Raw genomic sequence first — 18,079 nt, 5'->3', positions numbered from 1 at the left:
TTGAGTCACAACTGACCTACAGTGCCAAATCAGGACCAGATCTGCAAGAAATTCAAGGTTCAGATAAGAGGACTTGTACTGTGCTACATATGTTGGGATCAAGAAACAGGTGTGTGTATTTGAAATGAGGGGATCTACTCGGCCAAAGTTAAGGCCGGCCTAAGTCTCACCAGTTTCAATAGGCGACCTAAACATGGGCTGGAACGTGCTTTCGGAATTTTAAGAATGCTTAGGCTTGCTGATGTTCTTTCGTTAGGCAAAGGCAACAGTCTATACTGAAAGAGAGCAGGATAGCCACACGCAGCCATGACAACGCTATTCCAATATTTTCCCCCGTATTGTTTTATTTGACAGGCATTTACAACGTTCCATTCATATACCTAAAAACATAAAAATAGACCTTCTTTCAGCTTATAAAAGAAATATATAAGAACCTTTGACATTGACAGTTCATGACGTTATGTACAAGAACAATGGCACCCTCCAAGTACAGGACGTTCTGCATTTGACAAGCTTATTGTATTCTACTGGGGACAGCTAAAACATTGTCATGTCTAATAAATTGGTACACAACCGACTTGAATTTAAATATAGTGAGATAACACAGGGTGTAAAAACCTTGCTAAAGCTTTTTAAGAAAACAATGAAGAGATTGCAAAAGTTAAAGACAATAAAACTTTCAAAACACTGAATATAGTGCGGGTGAGACTCCAATATTGGCTGGGACACAAGGCAGCTGGTGCTGCCGCCCGGTAACATTTTCCATTCACGTCTCAAAATATAGCCACAGCTGATTGTATAAAATAGAATCCCTAAAGCTATTATAAAATTTTAGGCTTTCAGCGTACCTACTAATGTGTCAAACATCAATAGATACAAAAATGATCCCTTCAAAAAACCCCAAACCAAACAACAAAACTCTCTCCCCCCCTTTTTTTTCGCAGATCAAAACTAAAATGGGAAAGCTATATAAATATTTAAACAGAAAAAGTGCTCTTTAAAAATTATTTGGAAATCTTTAAATTTCGGTCACAACTTTACCCTGTTACAGATGTTTAAATAAGAATTTTTTAATTGAAAAAAAGAAGTTTTATTGTTCAGAACATTGCTCATATTCCACAGTGGGTTGGGGCAGGGGAGCAATCAATAAGTACACTGATATCACAGAGGATAATAATAGGAGGAGGTCAGGTTTTTTGGCCACAAAATGTTCAATTTTTCCTGAGCCCTAACTTCATCAACCACAGAGGATCAAACTCATCCTAGATGCAGACTGTCTATTCCAACAGAATTTACAGCAGGGATTAATTTAACCCTCTTGGTTTCTCAGCTATTTAATGACATTGCTAACTTAATTCCAGTCTCAAATATGTACAGCTGTCCAGTTTTATATTTATTTTACAAAAAGGAAAAAAAAGATTATCCCTAAGAGTTTCCAGTTTAGAATTATACTATAAAACCAACATCCTCAACCCTTTCTAAAAGGGTTGCTTTACATCCTAGAGTTGGAACGAAAACACAATCTCATGTACCTTTACTCGGAAACAAGTCCTGCTGTGTCAAATGAGACTTAGTCCCTAGCAAGTGTGCATAAGATTGCAGGCTAACACTGTAAAATTCTCATCCCTTTGTGCCCTTGCATTTCAGGTAAAATACAAAAAATATCTTTTTCAAGTGTTAAATTTGGATCTCTTTTTCAAATAAAAAAAGAGTTTGGCATTGTTATAATTTTTTTCTTTAATGTAAAACTAGAACTTCCAACGTTGACATTAAATCAGACTAGCCACAGACCAAAGAGAACTCGGCACAACATAAATTCCAGATTTTCCCTCACACATTCCTAAAATATACATAGTGTTGCTGGATCCAGAGATCCTCCCTAGGTGACAGTAAGCTTTGTGAATGCTACTGTGTACAAGTACCTCCCATGCCAAACAAACGTTTGGTGTTGTCAGTACTGATCACTTGTGAAGGGATGGGGGAAAGGGGAGCCTGGTTCTGGTTCCTCCCCAAGCAAGTGACTGGACCATTCCGAGCTGACAGCCCCAAATATCTGTTCAGCAGTGCATGCGCAGTGCAGGTCCACCCCATGCATACCCCTGGGTACTGGATGAAAGATTTTTTTCCCCTCCACTCAAACGCAAACCATGGCATCCCATAAATTAGGGAAGTCCATGCACTGATGTCCGCTTCTTGGCATGGAACTCCCTTGCTGGATGAGAGTGAGAAATGTTGACGTTTAAGGGGGATATAAGAATACTGCAGCCTGAAAGAGTTATTCCTTGCAGCTTCCTTGCTTAAGATGAACCCATGATTGACATGTCACATATAAAATTTGTTTGCTGCTTGTGCTATCAACTTAAGCAAATTTGATGCATTTTAATTATTATTTTTAAAAACCACATACACACAACCACAGCAATGTGTATTCTAGTAAGATCTATGCATCGCATTTCAATATGCAGCGCCTGATTAGTTTCGAATAAATAAAGCCCTTGGTAATGTACAGAGAAGGACTCAAGCTCATTCCAGTTTGTTTTGCTTCCCCCTCCCCTGTTACGCATTACCTTAAGGGAAAAGAGAAAGTGGGGGAGGCTGTGTGGTTTCAACCAGTTTAGCTGCCATAACTGTATGTGCAAGTGTGCATTCCATAGGGTCATTCTCCACAATGTGTAAGGGGTGGGTTGGGGGCACATCTATGCCTACCATCTAATGAGAAAGTGGCAGCTCTAAAGCTCAGTGTTCAGTTTCCTTGGTGGTACGAAATCTTCACGGCGGACCCAGATGACCTCTTCACTGTTGCCTTCCATGCTGCCATTAATTCCAGAGAGAGCAGCTTGCTTCTTTAGCTGAGTCATTCTGGACGCATGCGTCCCCAAAGCAAACCGCACTTTGTCGCCTCGGCACGACTGGCTGCTTGTAATGGAAGCCGCCTGTAGCTGCTCCTGAAGTTCTTTTTCCACCATGGTGCTCCGCAGAGGCTCGCAGTATTCTTCGTCGTCACTGAGAATGTCGGTTTCTTTAATGTCCTCTTGCTCTTCGTACTGGCCGAGGTCAAACTGTTCTTCTACCCAGCGGTCAGTGTCCTTGTTGTTGGAGGCCTGCTGGGGCTCTTTCTCAGGACTGCTGGCAAACACGGCGTCTGAATCAATGGTAAATCTGTTTCGAGCCAGCCTCCTCCGCCGCCTCCCAAGAGACTTGCTTGGGGCAGACACTGTGTGCACACACAAAAATAAAACCCCAGATGCTTTTACAAACAATTGGTTACAAAACACTTCCCCCCAAAATTTGGCTTCCAAATCCTTTTTCATAATTATATTAGTCAAGGGTCAGCTGCCAAGAAGAAAGTTGGGCAATTTTTACACCAACGTTTTCTGTGCAGGCAACTCGAATTTTAGACAGTTTCTGGGAATTATAAATTTTGCCAGTGACCTTTGAGAAATCTGGCCTCCATTAGCTCCTCACACTAGGATAATGGACCCCATTTTGTTGCCCGTTTGCTTTTCGTGCCAGGGCCATAGTGACAAACAGCCAATCCTGCTTTGTGGAAAGGGTGGTTGGTATTTAATGGTCCTCCATCTTTGCAGCTCTATTATTCTATGGCACAGGTTGGGAACCTTTTGTCAGCCTGAGGTGCCATATGCCCTCATGGGAAGACTTCCAGGGTCTGCCTGCCAGAGATGGCAAGAGGCAAAAATGGCTGCAGTAGCAGAAGCAACTCTTACTTTGGTACATACAGTGGGTTGCATTCTAGCCATGCAAAAGGCAGAGGTGTGGAGCTACGCTGGTGAAGGGTGTGGCCTGATGGAAGGACTGCAGCTTGCGGAGAGTTCCAAAGCCTGGATTCAAAGGCTTGGCGTTTGGCCCGCAGGCTTGAACTTCCCTGTTCTAAGATCTCCTTAGAGGGAAAACATGCTTTCCCAAGAATTCTGCATGTCTTGCAGTGAATGCCATAGCTTTTGATGGGGGGATGCACTTGTGCACCCAGAAGAAACAAGCAATGGGAGATGCATGAAGAAATGCTGTTCAATAAGATTCCCTGACACATGCACCTCCCCTTCAAACTTCAGGCCATTCACTACATGAGAAGTGGTGTCCATGCTCAATAGGTCTCTGATGAACTGAAGCAACCAAAAATGCCCCGTGTGTAAATGCAGACCACCCTACTTTCTTATGAAATGGACCAAAAAGATGTATTTAAGGAAGGAATCAATTTCCTATTCCTTCTTGCTTAATTGTGAGCTTAAGAGGGGAAAGTGAGTTAAGGTTATACTCTCCTCCCCAGAAGTCCGCATAGCACAGGCTAAGTATGGATCAGATCCAGAGATTGTAGGGAACTGATAATGAATAGATGCTAAAGAAGACTGTACAAGTCCATGGATGTGTGTCTATTCCAAAGGAGAAGCAAACCCCTTTGGTCATTCTCAAGAGGTCCTCCCAGCAACTGTGTAGCTATTCCAGTACAAGTTACTTGCTTGTGAATTAGGCTCAAACATAATTCTAAGCTGTTTGATACTTAACCACCAATCAGAAACACCCCCAAACCTGACATCATAAAGTTAACAGTAAGGCTGTAGAATTTTAAAGTGGAGAAAAAGGTAGAGCATTACACAGTTCCTGCTCTCTTGAGACAAATGTTCTGCTATTTAGGAACAAAAGGAGTCAGCAGGAAATTAAGGGAGCTCTACAGCAGAAAGCAAAAGGCCAGTTTGTTTTTCCTCAGCACTCATAACCAGGCCTCTGAGGTGCAGAGTCTTGCACAAAAAGTCCTGATGTGAATATTATTGGTCTGTTACAAAAGAGGTAGAAATACCCAGGATACACGGTTAATTTTTCACTTAGATCCAGGATAAAAATCCCGTAAACCTCCATATTTTGCTTTTTCTTGAAGACAGCACAACTTTTCCTCTCTACTCTGTCCCACAATTATACGCTTTCCAGTTTGTTAGTTTGCTGAAGGTCAACTGATAATGTGACCTTCAACCACCTGCAACCACCTGCCCTAAATCATGGGAAATGCAGGTAGTCCCCACCTCCAAAAGGCAGCCTATAAAATAAATAAAAGATGGAGACAGAAGCTGAAAAGCCAGCAATTTCCCTCTTGCTTCAAGGTCTACTACTAAATTGTGTAGGCATGGATCCACCTTACAAGGAGTCTTCTGAGGACAGAGACACTTGCCTTCCTAAACGTAAATGTCTGCCTATTGGTAACACATCTGATGGACTTGTAAAGAACCCCACCTGGATGACTTTCAAGCTTGAAAGGTTCTTGCCAAAGTACAATCCCCCACACCCTGAGCAATGTGCTTTTAAAGGAAGAGTGAGATTTGAACTCATGAGGAACATGAAAGCACCACCACCATTTTGCACAAATAAAGAACTCAGGCGTGTCTTACAGCGGTGGTTGGGTTACCGAGATCTTGAAAAGCTGTAACCCTACAGTACCTGCCCTGTTCATAGCTGGCCTTGCACCTTTTAAAGCACTCAGTCTTTTTCCTCCAAAAGGAACATACTGCTGGGATGAAGGCAAACTTTCAGTTTTAAGAAGCTGCCTTCTGTGCTTGTCGCGTAATATTGAGTGAATAGACTTCAGAAAGTCCTTCCGATGATCTGGGGAACTAGATGAAAGAAAGAAAGGAAAAAAGGAACACAAGTAAGGCACCAAGCTAGCAAAACTGTTTGCATTTGCATTCTATTTATTTAACTTAATTTGCTGTATAATGTTGCAAGCTGCTGTACAATCTTAACTGAGTTCACCCTCACAAGAATCCTGTTAGATCAGCCACTGTTCTAACACTACAGACCGGGAACTAAGGAGCAGAACAATGTCAAGGCCACAGAAAGACCCTGGCAATGATCAGAATCAAACCCAGGTTTTCCAGTTCTATGCCCAGCTTTCCTCAACATTATCTAGTCCTCTGTGTAACTATTGATCTGTTCATTCATCTTTTGTTGGCTGCTCTTGGCTGTGGCTTTCAGAGTGGCTTACAATAAACAGTAACAATAAGCTTCATTACAAGAGTCAAATATATTTGTATATTTAAAAACAGCACTCTCTTACCTACAACAAAGATGGAATGACCTCTCTGGCCTGCCTTCAGACTCAGATTTCACATGAACAATCTCACAGACAGAATTGGCCTCTGTGTCTAGAAGGAAGATAAAAACACTTTAAAAAACCCAGTGTTTTGAATTTTCATGGCTACTACGGCCATCCCCCGTGACTGACAAAAGGGAGAGCTATGCAAGATTCACCAGGACTGTGTGAGCATCAGCTTCTAAAGACTGCACCAAATGAGAGTTTGGGTACTTCCAGAGGAGCCACGGGCTGCACAATCCACATTTTAAAGCAAAGAGAATGAAATAAGAGAACAGCCAAGGCTACTCCTTTGGGATGATCTCTTATTGCTTATTCTGTGGCTTCAAGGGCAACATTGCCAGTCGTAAGTTGTACTCTCGAGCCTGCATGTTACAGCACAACAGAGAAAAGAATTGTAGGCTCACTTGCCACAAAACTATTCCGCTATCTGTTTTTAGGGCTTCATGCAGCTTCTCTGCTTGCTAGTGGGCTTCCAGCTGTTCAACAAGATTCAGCTTTCACCAGAGTGAACCTAACAACTCATACAGCCAGGCCACATGCAGTGCACACCAGCAGCGCATATTAGGAATACTTGTTTCATGCACTTCAAAAAAGTGTCTCTCTATTTATTCTCCATGACAGCAGTTTCTGGAGATCAGATCAGACAATAGAATTTTTGTAGACCGATATGCAGTACTACAAGACAAGTGAGTTGCAATCAAGGAAGGACCAGATGAACATCAATGCTAACCTAAACCACCTTCCAAGTTGGAAACACAATCTGGCAGCTTGAGGTTTAAACCTTTCTTTATATATGTAGGAAATGAACGGTGGTTTGCTTGTTTTAATGGTTGGTCAGCAACATGAAGCCACTGGTTAAAAGGGATTGGGAATGCTCTGAAATAAGAAAAACTAACATTGCTATAGCATAGGACCCAGTCGTTCCCAACAAGTCTTTTGAGTGACTCAAGCTCAGCAGTGATCAACCTCAAATAAGGCTGCCTTGCATGCCTAAACAAGCCTTTCACTGAACATGGCAAATGAGGCCTGGGATCATGGCAGGATGATTCATTCAGTGCTCAGAAGAATGGCTTTGAGTGGCTTACAGAATATTAAAGGAATCAGTCACAATACTCCATCAAAATAAAAAATTTAACAGGCAAAGATTTAAGCCATTTCCTCTTTTAAAATCAGTCAAAATTTAGGCAAAGGTTTGCTGACATCTCTCAATTATGTGGCGGCAGCAGGGAGGCCATCCCTGAGCAAGATGTCTCAGCACCACCAAGGTGTTACCACCACCAAAGAGGCTCTCGAGTTAATGGTGAACCACTGCAATTAAATGGCAGGGTACTCATAAGAGCTTCCTCAAAGGATCTGGAAGCACAAAAACTGGGGAGGCTTCCTTCAGTACATAGGTCATGTGGGACATTTAAGGTTAAAACCAGAATAATGAACTGCAGTCAGAAAGAAGTTATTAATCCATGTTTTTGGAGTGAAATTGTATGGGTTCTACACTCATGCCAGTGTAGTAATGAATTTTGGAACCATGGTATTTTACAAACTTTTTTCAAGGGCAGCCCACACAGAGTTCACTACAGCAGAGATAGTGTGTTTTAATTTCAGGAGAAGCTGAACAGCCACATTTGCCACACCAAAAGGCATAGTATGCTAGACAGTTGCTGTATTCTTTCAGTCTTTCATTTGGTTTTACATCGAAGAGTCTGTTGAGGTTATTTTCTATTTTTCTGTTGTTGGAACTTGCTTTTATTTGCTCCATTTTTTGCACGTATGTTTTGGTACCTGCCTTGAATGTCTGGGAAAGCACAAAGGTTTTTAAGTAAGATAAACACATCATGGATGTTGGCTCATATTATGGCTCTTATGATCTGTACTGTTTTCTTGGTACTGTTGCTGCGGGTTGGTTTGTCATGATCTTTGGCTAGAACAACAAACTTACATTGTAGTAAAAAAATAAATTAAAAGCAGATCCAAACACAAAGAAAAATGTTTGCTTGCTACCTGCGCTTGCCGGTGCCCGAACTTGCAGAGCTTCTAAAGGAATCATGTGACGGAAACGGAATGGGTCTGAGTCTTCGTATATTGAAGCCCTGTGTGATCCTCCCTATATAAGAGCGGGGAGAGAACCATGCCTATTATTATTTTTATAGCACTGACTTCACACCTGTGGTCTGAAGTATCCACAAAAATAAAGCTCATGAAACTCTTTCCTACGAATGTGTTTTCCCTTTCCTTTAGCAATCTATCTCTGCCCATTTCTTAAGAAATAATGTTGCTAGCCAGCACTGCATTCAGGTTTCTTTCATTCCACTTGCCTGGGAATGAAAGGCAATCACTCCTCTGTTGACCACCTCCCCATCCCACAGACCTGAGAAAACTTTAGGTTCAAATATCTCACAAATACTATTTGTTGGTTTTATTTTGCAATGTGGTGTACTGTCCATAGTATACTGTTTGCAGCTTCTTCCAGATCTGGGAACTGGTAATGACTTATCAAAGTCCGCTCAGCTTCTCTCAGCTAGTAAAGTACTAAGGCAGTGTTTCTCAATCTTTTTCAACCCATGCCCTCTTTTAACTAACATTTAAATCCCATACCCCCTTCAAACCTGGCTCCCCTAATTATTTTATTTGAATTTTCAAAAGGATTAAAACACTCCTGGCCCTCCGATCTACAATAGTCCCCCCCCAACGCCCCTCCACATTTGAGAAACACTGCACTGTACAATGCAAGGTGTGCAATGCATTGTGTAGTTGCTGACTGTGTCCAAAATAGCAACTGCAAGTGCCTGCAATGATTCTGACAATGTCATATGAAATTGAGGAGAGCTGCTTAATATAAGCAACAGTTGTGCTCAGTTCCTTCAAAAGAATTGGGGTGAGGTGAACTGTCCACCTCAAGTTGCCCATCTGACTTTACTGGAAGTCACCTGCGATGTTGCCTATCCATTGGGAGGCTACCTTTGAAGGATAGCATTGTGCCCCTCAAAGGCTTCCTGAGTGCTGCTGTCACCAGCTTCCCAGCTGAGAGGCAACCTGTGAGCACAATGCTATCTGTACACTTGGAGGTGGCATGCTTCTGAATACGAGCTGCTGAAACAAGCAGGAGGAAAGAGCGCTGTTCCACTCAGATCCTGCTTTCTGGGTTTCTCACAAGCATTTGGTTGGCCACTGTGAGAACAGGATGCTGTACTAGACAGGCCATTAATCTGATACAACAGGGTTCTTCCTGTGTTCTTAAAGCTAACAGAAAGATGGAGTCCTTCAAAGGCAGTCCGGCTTCTGCCTCCACATCCCTTCCTGAGAGGTGACTTCACATGTGTAAGTCTATCTACTGGGAACTGCAAGGAAGCTTCAGCATGTGTTGATTTTAAAGGAGTTACTGATAGTGTTATTTACTGTAATAGAAAAACTTACCAATTTTTTCTTCTGTTTGGAGCCATCTTTATAGACAAGAACCACAGCAGTTTTGAATACTAGAGAGGGACCAAAATATAGAGAAAACCAGTAATTTGTAGCATGGAATAGATTGTTAAGTCAAAGGAGTGGGAAAAGGGGAGGTGGATACATCCCCAAGTACATATCCCATGCACCCAAACAACTAAGTTTATGCTTGGAAATTTCAAATGATTATCACATCATCATCATTTTCTTATTTATACCCCACCCAGCCGCTCTGGGTGGCTCCCAAAATACATTAGCTTTCAGAACAATATAGTGATGGTGGGGGGTTATGAATGCAAAACATTAAAAAGACATAGCTTATTAAAAATATGAAATAATTTATACTACCTAGAATAGATGCTGACAAAATCAAGTGTCAGTACACTGTTTCCCCCCCACCCCAACTGCTACAGATATATTATTATACCTTTGCACGCAAGTATTCTAAATCAGGGGTGGGCAGAGAATATATCTCAATCTACTGGTACATCTCTGATTGGTTTGCTATAAATAGGCATGGATTTCTGACTTCCCCTCATCCTAACATTATATTCCTGAAATGAAGAAAGATTAAGATAAACAGGAATGGGTTTGAGCATGGAAGGAGTGTGAGCACCATTCAGCTCTGATACCGAAAGCAAATTTATGGAATTTAATACTAAATTCATGTCTTTTGCATTAGGCTCTGGTTGGTGGATCTAAGTAAGGGCTCTAATAAAAAACGAAGCACATCTCACAAACCTGAAGTCTGCCCACCATAGTTCTAGATAATAGCTTTATATTAAAAACATTACAGACACTTAAACTGGTTATCATCAAACTACATATTGTGGGAATTATTTTATGCATTATAATGGGATTACTCCAGAGCAAGCAGTTTAATGATTACCAGTTAATTTTCTTGATTGAATAAGGTTCCTATAAGCAATCAACATAATAGTAGCTCATATATTTAAAAAGGACAAATTTCAGTGAATAAAGTCCCAGATATCCATAAGTTACAAAGCCAATGTATTACTTCAAAAGAGTTTTTTTAAAAATCCATGCTGCTAATCTTATTAAATTGTCATGCATTCCTAGTTCATCTGCAGGCAATTAATTCTGCCACACTGCTGTGCTAAGAAAAGGAACCAGCATCAACATTTACATGGGAGTAAAATGTAGGCCAATAGCTCCGATGGATCTAAATTGAGGATGGAAGGAGAAACTGGTTGATCATGGTTAGACACCATTTTCAACCAGAGCAGACTGGGCTCCTAAATTTACATGACTGACACGTGAAGAGTAATTTTCAGGATGTGCTGATTCAGTTCAGCCAAAACCTATAAGCTCATGGTACCCATGCCTAAGGGACGCGGGTGGCGCTGTGGGTTAAACCACAGAGCCTAGGATTTGCTGTTCAGAAGGTCGGCGATTTGAATCCCCGCGATGGGGTGAGCTCCCGTTGCTCGGTCCCTGCTCCTGCCAACCTAGCAGTTCAAAAGCACATCAAAGTGCAAGTAGATAAATAGGTACCGCTCCAGCGGGAAGGTAAACGGTGTTTCCGTGCACTGCTCTGGTTCGCCAGAAGCGGCTTAGTCATGCTGACCCGGAAGCTGTACACCGGCTCCCTTGGCCAATAAAGCGAGATGAGCACCACAACCCCAGAGTCGGTCACGACTGGACCTAATGGTCAGGGGTCCCTTTACCTTTACCCATGCCTAACCTACTCACAATGCAGAGGCGATTTCATGAACTATACATTCCACATGGCAGGAGGAGCAATTTTGGTGCATGGAAGTCCTGTGGCACAACAGACACTACTTTTTTTTAGGGGAAGGTACTTTTTCTTGCACTTACTGTTTATTGCTAAAGTAGTTTACATTTAAGCACTGGCCTGGTAGTCCACCCCTAGCAGCAAGGACTCCTATGCAGGCCAAACAGCAGGGATAGAACACTCTGCCCCTCCCCTTTGCTTAGCATAAAAGCCAAGCTACCAGAAGAAGGAAGCCCCCTCTTCTGTGCCCAGCACAAAAATTTAGCAGGCTGCTGCAAGAGGAACACAGCTCCTCATTTCTCTTCTGCCAGGCCCCAGCACTGTTGCAAGCTAGCAACTTTTGTGGGCTTATTTGCAAGGCTGTGTTAAAGCACTAACCTGGAATGGTAGGAGACGCCCCTGGAGCTGTGACCCTGGAAACAATCACTGGCAAATTCTGCCTAAGTTCTAAATGAAAACTATCATTTGCTTTGTTTTTTGGGGGGAAAGCACATACCAAATGCTGCCAATTCAGGTTCCTTTTTCCACTTCCCAAGCGATGTGGGAGGATTAAGCCAGATGACTGTGGTGTGCAAAAGTAAGTCTCCCATAGAAAGATCTGCAACCTGCCAACCAGAGAAACGCAGACAGAAAAGAAACATCAGTGTGCATTTTAAAAACTGGTTCCATAAAATTATCGACACAGAAGCATGCAGGTGAATTCTTGTAGTGGGATTTTAAAATGATGGCTTTGCAAGTCTAAACAAAAGACATGATTCAAAAACTGCAACGTGCGTCAAACGAAGGCCTGGAGGAGCAGATCTGGCCCCTGGGCCTGAGGTTCTCCATTCCTGGCCTACTGCAGGCTGTACTCCCTACCCCAAATGGAAGAGAGAAGATGCACTGGCTGGTGCTGAAAAGCAAGGCATGTGAATTTCATGTCCTCAGCATCAGCTGATGCTAGGAACAAGACAAGCAGTTCCAATTTTAGGCATTCCTAGTATATTTAAGATAATGTTTTTTTCTTTGAATGATGCATGGGTAAATGTAATCTAACATAAACCAATGAAACCCATACAATTTATAAATCAGTTCCACTGAGGCATCCCAAAGTGATTTAAAATATAACAAAAATATAAAACAGGCTTATATAAAAGAGTTGCATATATAAAAACAATTACAACTTATATGTAACAGTTTCGGACAAGAGACATAAAATCAGTTTAAACCCAGCACAGATATCATCTGGGATAAAGATCTCCTTTCAGAAGGCTATATATAGCATACCAACACAGTACCTGAACCAGAATTTATACAATTGCCACCAAGGCGTGTCTTCTGGAGTGTATGTGTTGTTTATGCTTTGTGAGACAGTGCAAGAAAATAGAACTAACAATTAGAAATAAGAGATTAAATTCTTAAGTCACAAAAGATATATCATCCTTTTAAAAAAATAATAAAAATATCTTCCAAACTATCAAGAACATGCCCTTACCTCTTTTTTGTCTCCTGTTTGCTCTGCAATGAGCTGGTCAAACACAGCACCATATTCCTCATGGATTTTCTGCATTTCATTAATATGGCTGGCAACTTTGTTCATTGTTTTTATGGCCACTAGAAGAAGAAAGGCAAAGAAACACAAAGCAATGAGAGCAGAGATACTAGACTGCATTACTATCCTTTGGGAGATTTTGTCTGCATTACATTTCTACTGCATTTTTAGAATATATAGACAATTGTCCTTGTGCTCTTGGTTTGCAACACAACACCTTCCATCACAATGTATTTGACCTGCTGGCCGGGAATAGGTTATTCTTTTTCCTGCGTTATCTTTTCATTATGTCCCTCAGTCTGCAGCAATGCTGTGATTTATCAGCCAAACAGGAGAGTTAGTGCAGGCTGGGCAGAGTGTGTGAAGAAGCAGTGATTAAATTTGGACTCACTGAACTACAGTCTTGATAGTACTGAGGGACAGTAGCTGTGCAATTTTATTTTTAATGAATCACAAGCAGTTACGCAGCCATGCAATGCATACTACTGTATTGCACATACACCGTTTTTAACTACTCAGCAACACATGCAAAACTGAATGCTCTGTGTGTGTTAATGCAACAGCATGACCACCCACTGGTGTGATCAATTACAGAACAAAATGTGCAGGTGTTGCCCTGTGTATGCACTCCTAGAGACTATCTTCAAGCACATAGCTTCTCAGTTAAGATCCCTAAAGTTTCCAGGGTGGGTTGACCTTATCTTTTCTGTACTGCTTGAAGGGCTTTGGCACATCTGAGAACATGCAACAAAACATCCCTTTATCTCTACCCCACATCTTCATAAGCAAGGACCAATTAAACCTCTAGGTGCAGGTTCCCCACATACTTTTAGCTATATGAACTCCTTTCAAGAGTTACAAATGTGGGTCACCTTGTAACATGTTAAGTGGCTTTACAGAACACAAGAAGGGCCCTCCTGGATTAGACCAAAGGCTTTCCTGGTCTCCTGCAGCTGTCTGTGGAACACTTGCAAGTAGGATGCAGGAACATTTGACAAAAACAAATGCGTAACAAAACTTGGCACACGTTAAGCTTTAAAATCACACTCAATATCAGCTTACCATCCAGGTGATAATGCTCTTCACTGTCTGCATCAGTGAGGGCAAAGAGTTCTTTCAGCAAAAGAGGGTACTTCAATATCCTCTGGATGGGTTTGATGAGGTACGACTCTAGCGTGGACGAGTGTTGTCGCCTGGGATTCTGAGCATCCAAAAAAGCCTTAAACGCAGTGTCTGTCTTAGCTAAAGGATTGGAAATAAAAAGCAACTCTCAGGACATGACGAAAATGTTTCGCTTCATTTTTTAAAAAAATATTATTACATATTATTTATCTACCACTCTCTCTGCCTGAAGGTACTCAAGGTGGCAAACAAAATACAGATTTACAATAAGATGAATATTATTAAATTTTAAGGTGCAGCCACCACCCATATGGTTTGTGGGGTGACAGATTTCTCAAGCACCATTCCAACAAGAAAACAGGAAGGCAGGTGATGAGGGTGGTGGGGAAAGCGGTGAGAAAAATACCCAAAACTCAAGCATGGAAATGTGACTTCATGAAAATGGATACGGAAACAGTCAGTTGAATGAGGTGCCTATAATGAAATCAGCTGACATGCACAGGGTTTGTACAGGGAGGTAAGGGAGTGTAAGTTTGCACATGGACTGCATTTTTTTTTTTAAAAAATCCACTTGGAAGGCACAAGAGCAAAGAATTGTTGGCTGGCAGTATTTGAAGATTGTGGTATGCAGCTTCATGGGCAGGTCATTAACAGAAGGCCTCTTTCCTTCCTAGGGCTTGCTCCCTGGAGGAGAGGGGGACTGTGGCACAGTGCTAAAGCAAACGCTTTACCTGCAGAGAGGTCTTAGGTTCAATCTCAGGCGTTTCAAGACACAACTAGGAAAGACTCCTGCCTGAAATCCTGGACAGCCCTTGCTAGATGGATCAATATTGATCTAGATGGACCAGTGGTCCAGCTTCTTCCCTGTGGTTTCCCATCAGATATTAAATACTATATGGTGATTACATCCTCCCAACACCATTTGAACTTGGTTGCCAGAAAGCTGATTAACGTTATATGACAATACATGACAATACATGAAGCAACTCTCCATCTCCTCTCCTACCTAGAGCTACCTGCCTCATCCCACCCATAGCACCAGCCAACACATCCTCTATGTACACCATCCATGATAAATATTTGTATGGACTAGCAGAAAGGAGGCTTCATGAAATGGCTCCCTCTTTGGCCTCCCCCACTTGATATGTGCACAGACCTGAATGCAGTCCAGGGATCAATGGATCCCTGTGCAAAAATAAATCAACCTTATGTTACACTACAGAACTTGCAACTTCCTTTTCCACCCACAAGTCATTCCTGATAAAGATATATATGCATTATGGATATGCAAGCTGTGCTGTAAAGGAACCATTTCCCTATATACATAAATATTTCACAGGAAACTTCTGTGTATGATTAATTTTGCAGGTAGCTATAAAAAAATAAAATACTCCTCTGGAGCTTAAGAAGATGGAACTGCCTTTCTATCTAGTTTGTTTGGGGAAGAGTTTGCTGATACAAGCACCCCAGTTTCCAGAAGATGAATTACTTAAGCAAAGAGAACTCTGAATAGGTTTGTTACCATCCAATATACAAGAGAAAAAAAGAGAGAAAAAGTGACACACATATTATTAAACCTGTATTAACAGTTTTGAAAGACCTCAAAAGATCGCACAGCAAAATAATCCATGTCTGTATTTACAGGGCTACAAGCACATATAGCTCTAGCATTGCCCAAACCCTGCATGTAGTGATGCAATGTTACGGCTTGAGAGAGGCTACCACACAATTTGAGAATAAGGGAGGTATGTTGCGTTCATATAGCTCTTACCTTTCACAAGAACTTTTGGAACTTTTGTATGGCTGGCACAAAAGGCACTGTAGAGCTTGAAACGATCAGCATAATAAAGGAATGACCCACCCAAGGAAAATAACACTTTCTAGGATCAAGAGAATGGAAAGCAGAGAATTTTAGCTGGTTTGTTTGTTTTTTAATAGTGCATTCAGACTTTCTATAAAGTATACAATACTTTTTCTCATCCCTCCACCCATATCATACGACTAGAGCTTTTGAGACCAGAAGGGGAAGGAAGTTGGTAATTCAGAATACAAGGAATGTCTTAACTATCAACCGATTTCATTGGCAAGCCTCAGTTGCAAGCACGATAAGAATTTAAAAAAAAAAAATGCACAAGATTCCACTTAGAACATTTCTATTGACGAAAAGCCTTGAAGTGGGGGCAGGGGGAAAGGCCTACTGGAGTTTCCCTCTCTTCCTAATAAAATCTTAAAATGTGAATTCACAGGAATTTATTTATTTAATTAATTCATAAACTTCCCTTTATCCAAGGATCACAGGGCAGTTTATAGTATTTACCCCCTCCCTACATTTTGCCATCTGGACATTTATGATGGATGTTTTTGGGGACCAATAAGAAAACACTGGCCCCTTTGGAGGAAGGTGGACATTTTCATTTCTGAAGGAGGTAGTTCAGAAATCTAGAATTCCCTCCTACCTTCAGAGGGAATGAGGAAAGTTTCTGGGTAGCATCCATAGCAACAGACCATCAAAAGCTGCTTCATGAAGGGAGAGATCACTACCAAGAGACTGACCTTATTATTTATTTAATGCACAGCCCTACAAGAAACCCACACCTAGGGATCATTTACCACACAATCCTGCTCTCTTACTGAGGTCAGATGAAAGTAAAAAACTGAAACAATCTGCACTTAAATGAAAAAGATTTATAGAACATGCACATATTCCCATTTAGTAATGTTATAACGTAATAATACAATATTTAAAACAGTTTTCAGTTCTTCTGATACTGCTTCTTTGCAATTATTTTTTACTTTTTTTCTTTACATTTCTTTTATGTATTATGTAATTCCTGGTAACAGGAAAGAGAAGGGTAATAAAGAAGTGGCTTTCTTTTCTGCTTTTTTGTCAAGAGCAAACAGAGTGCAGTTTATAGTTCAGATTTCCACAGTTATTTACTAGAAAATGGCACACTAGCCTTGCCTAAAATGAGGTCTTAAGACAATGAAATTTCTGTTGTTTACTCTTCAACAAAAATACAAGTGAGAAACTGGATATGAAAACATCCTTATAGCATACTATGAATTGAATTGAATTAAATTAATGGAGAGTTAGGAGTAATGCTAATGAATAATTAAAATAAATGCTTACTTTAAACTGGTCAACTTTTTCAAGCTTTTCCAGATCTGGAACCAACCTCACCCCATCTTCAAGCGTTTTCAGGAATTCAACCTGAAATGCCACCATTTCAGTCAAATTTCCAAAGAGAACGTCAAGCTGGTGAGAAAGAAATAGGGAAACATGGGTTGAAATTTATTCCTCTCACATGAAATATGTAACAACACATTATCTCTACATTTTTAGACTCCTAAATGCCAGCAATCTGATTTTAGTATAAAAGTCTAATCCTGCTAACCAGCCTTTATTTGAACATGTTTGCCCTTACAAATCCTTGGCAATATCAGTCATCAGCTTCATTATGCTCAAAAATCCATTTCAGAATTTCACGGTTCAAATCTACACTGCATCTTGTTTAATTTCAGCCAACAAACCTTCCTGAACAATATGCTGGAAAAAGCTCCATACCTCTTCTTGAGTGAGGAATGTTTCCTTTTGCAGAGGCATCAGGTATCTCTCCATTAGACAATTTAAATCCTGGAAGTAAAAGAATATTACTTTAGATGCATTTTCTCCCAATCCTAGAAAGTATAGGTTTAAAGCATCTTCCTGGAGCTAGTTTGCACATAATGTAAACAGAATTTAGCAAAACGTAAAAGAAGACTCAGCATGTCTGATCTAAGCATTGGGCTCATACTCTCCCCCAACCCTCTCTTCATTCAGTGTGGTAAAGAAGGGTTTCTGCCTTGTTAACTTTCAGTTGCAAAGAACCCCTACGTAGTGAACCATAAATTGTGGTAAAACACAATGATTGGTTAAACAAGCCATCTTAATAAACTATTGGCTAGGTCACATGACACAGTAAACAAAGCCAAGGCTTACAGGGACCATGCAAACATGTGGGCTCCCAGAGAGAGCCATTTGCAGCCACTTAGCTCCTGCCAGAACTTTGACATCAGCGGGGAATAGAAAAATGCCCTGCTCCACCAGGTTTGTGACTAAGAGACAGAAGCTTAAGACTAGGGATTTCACAAA

The 18,079-nt window shown here is 41.1% G+C and overlaps 1 protein-coding gene across 11 annotated transcripts in view; it reads right to left on the bottom strand.

Moving 5' to 3' along the window:
• Window positions 1–318: 318 nt before the first annotated feature.
• The window catches only part of TIAM1 (TIAM Rac1 associated GEF 1), a 188,159-nt gene continuing 170,398 nt past the window's right edge, over window positions 319–18,079 (bottom strand). For 9 of the 11 annotated variants that reach the window (XM_081199515.1, XM_081199520.1, XM_081199518.1 and 6 more), the window contains 11 exons: window positions 17,513–17,581; window positions 17,078–17,203; window positions 15,719–15,827; window positions 13,888–14,067; window positions 12,769–12,887; window positions 11,791–11,899; window positions 9,512–9,570; window positions 8,099–8,201; window positions 6,062–6,149; window positions 5,446–5,618; window positions 319–3,214 (listed from right to left, as the gene is read on the bottom strand). In XM_081199515.1, coding sequence (XP_081055641.1) covers window positions 2,730–3,214; window positions 5,446–5,618; window positions 6,062–6,149; window positions 8,099–8,201; window positions 9,512–9,570; window positions 11,791–11,899; window positions 12,769–12,887; window positions 13,888–14,067; window positions 15,719–15,827; window positions 17,078–17,203; window positions 17,513–17,581 — 1,620 coding nt within the window. In that variant the 3' untranslated portion in view covers window positions 319–2,729. Of the gene's footprint in view, window positions 3,215–5,396; window positions 5,619–6,061; window positions 6,150–8,098; window positions 8,202–9,511; window positions 9,571–11,790; window positions 11,900–12,768; window positions 12,888–13,887; window positions 14,068–15,718; window positions 15,828–17,077; window positions 17,204–17,512; window positions 17,582–18,079 lie in introns of all 11 variants that reach the window. The other 2 variants (XM_081199521.1, XM_081199513.1) reach the window with 2 other exon arrangements.

The sequence above is a fragment of the Podarcis bocagei genome (assembly GCF_964188305.1).
Source record: "Podarcis bocagei genome assembly, chromosome: 6".
NCBI lineage: Eukaryota > Metazoa > Chordata > Lepidosauria > Squamata > Lacertidae > Podarcis > Podarcis bocagei.
Note: the sequence above shows the minus strand (reverse complement) of the source record. Positions and strands in the feature narration are given on the sequence as shown.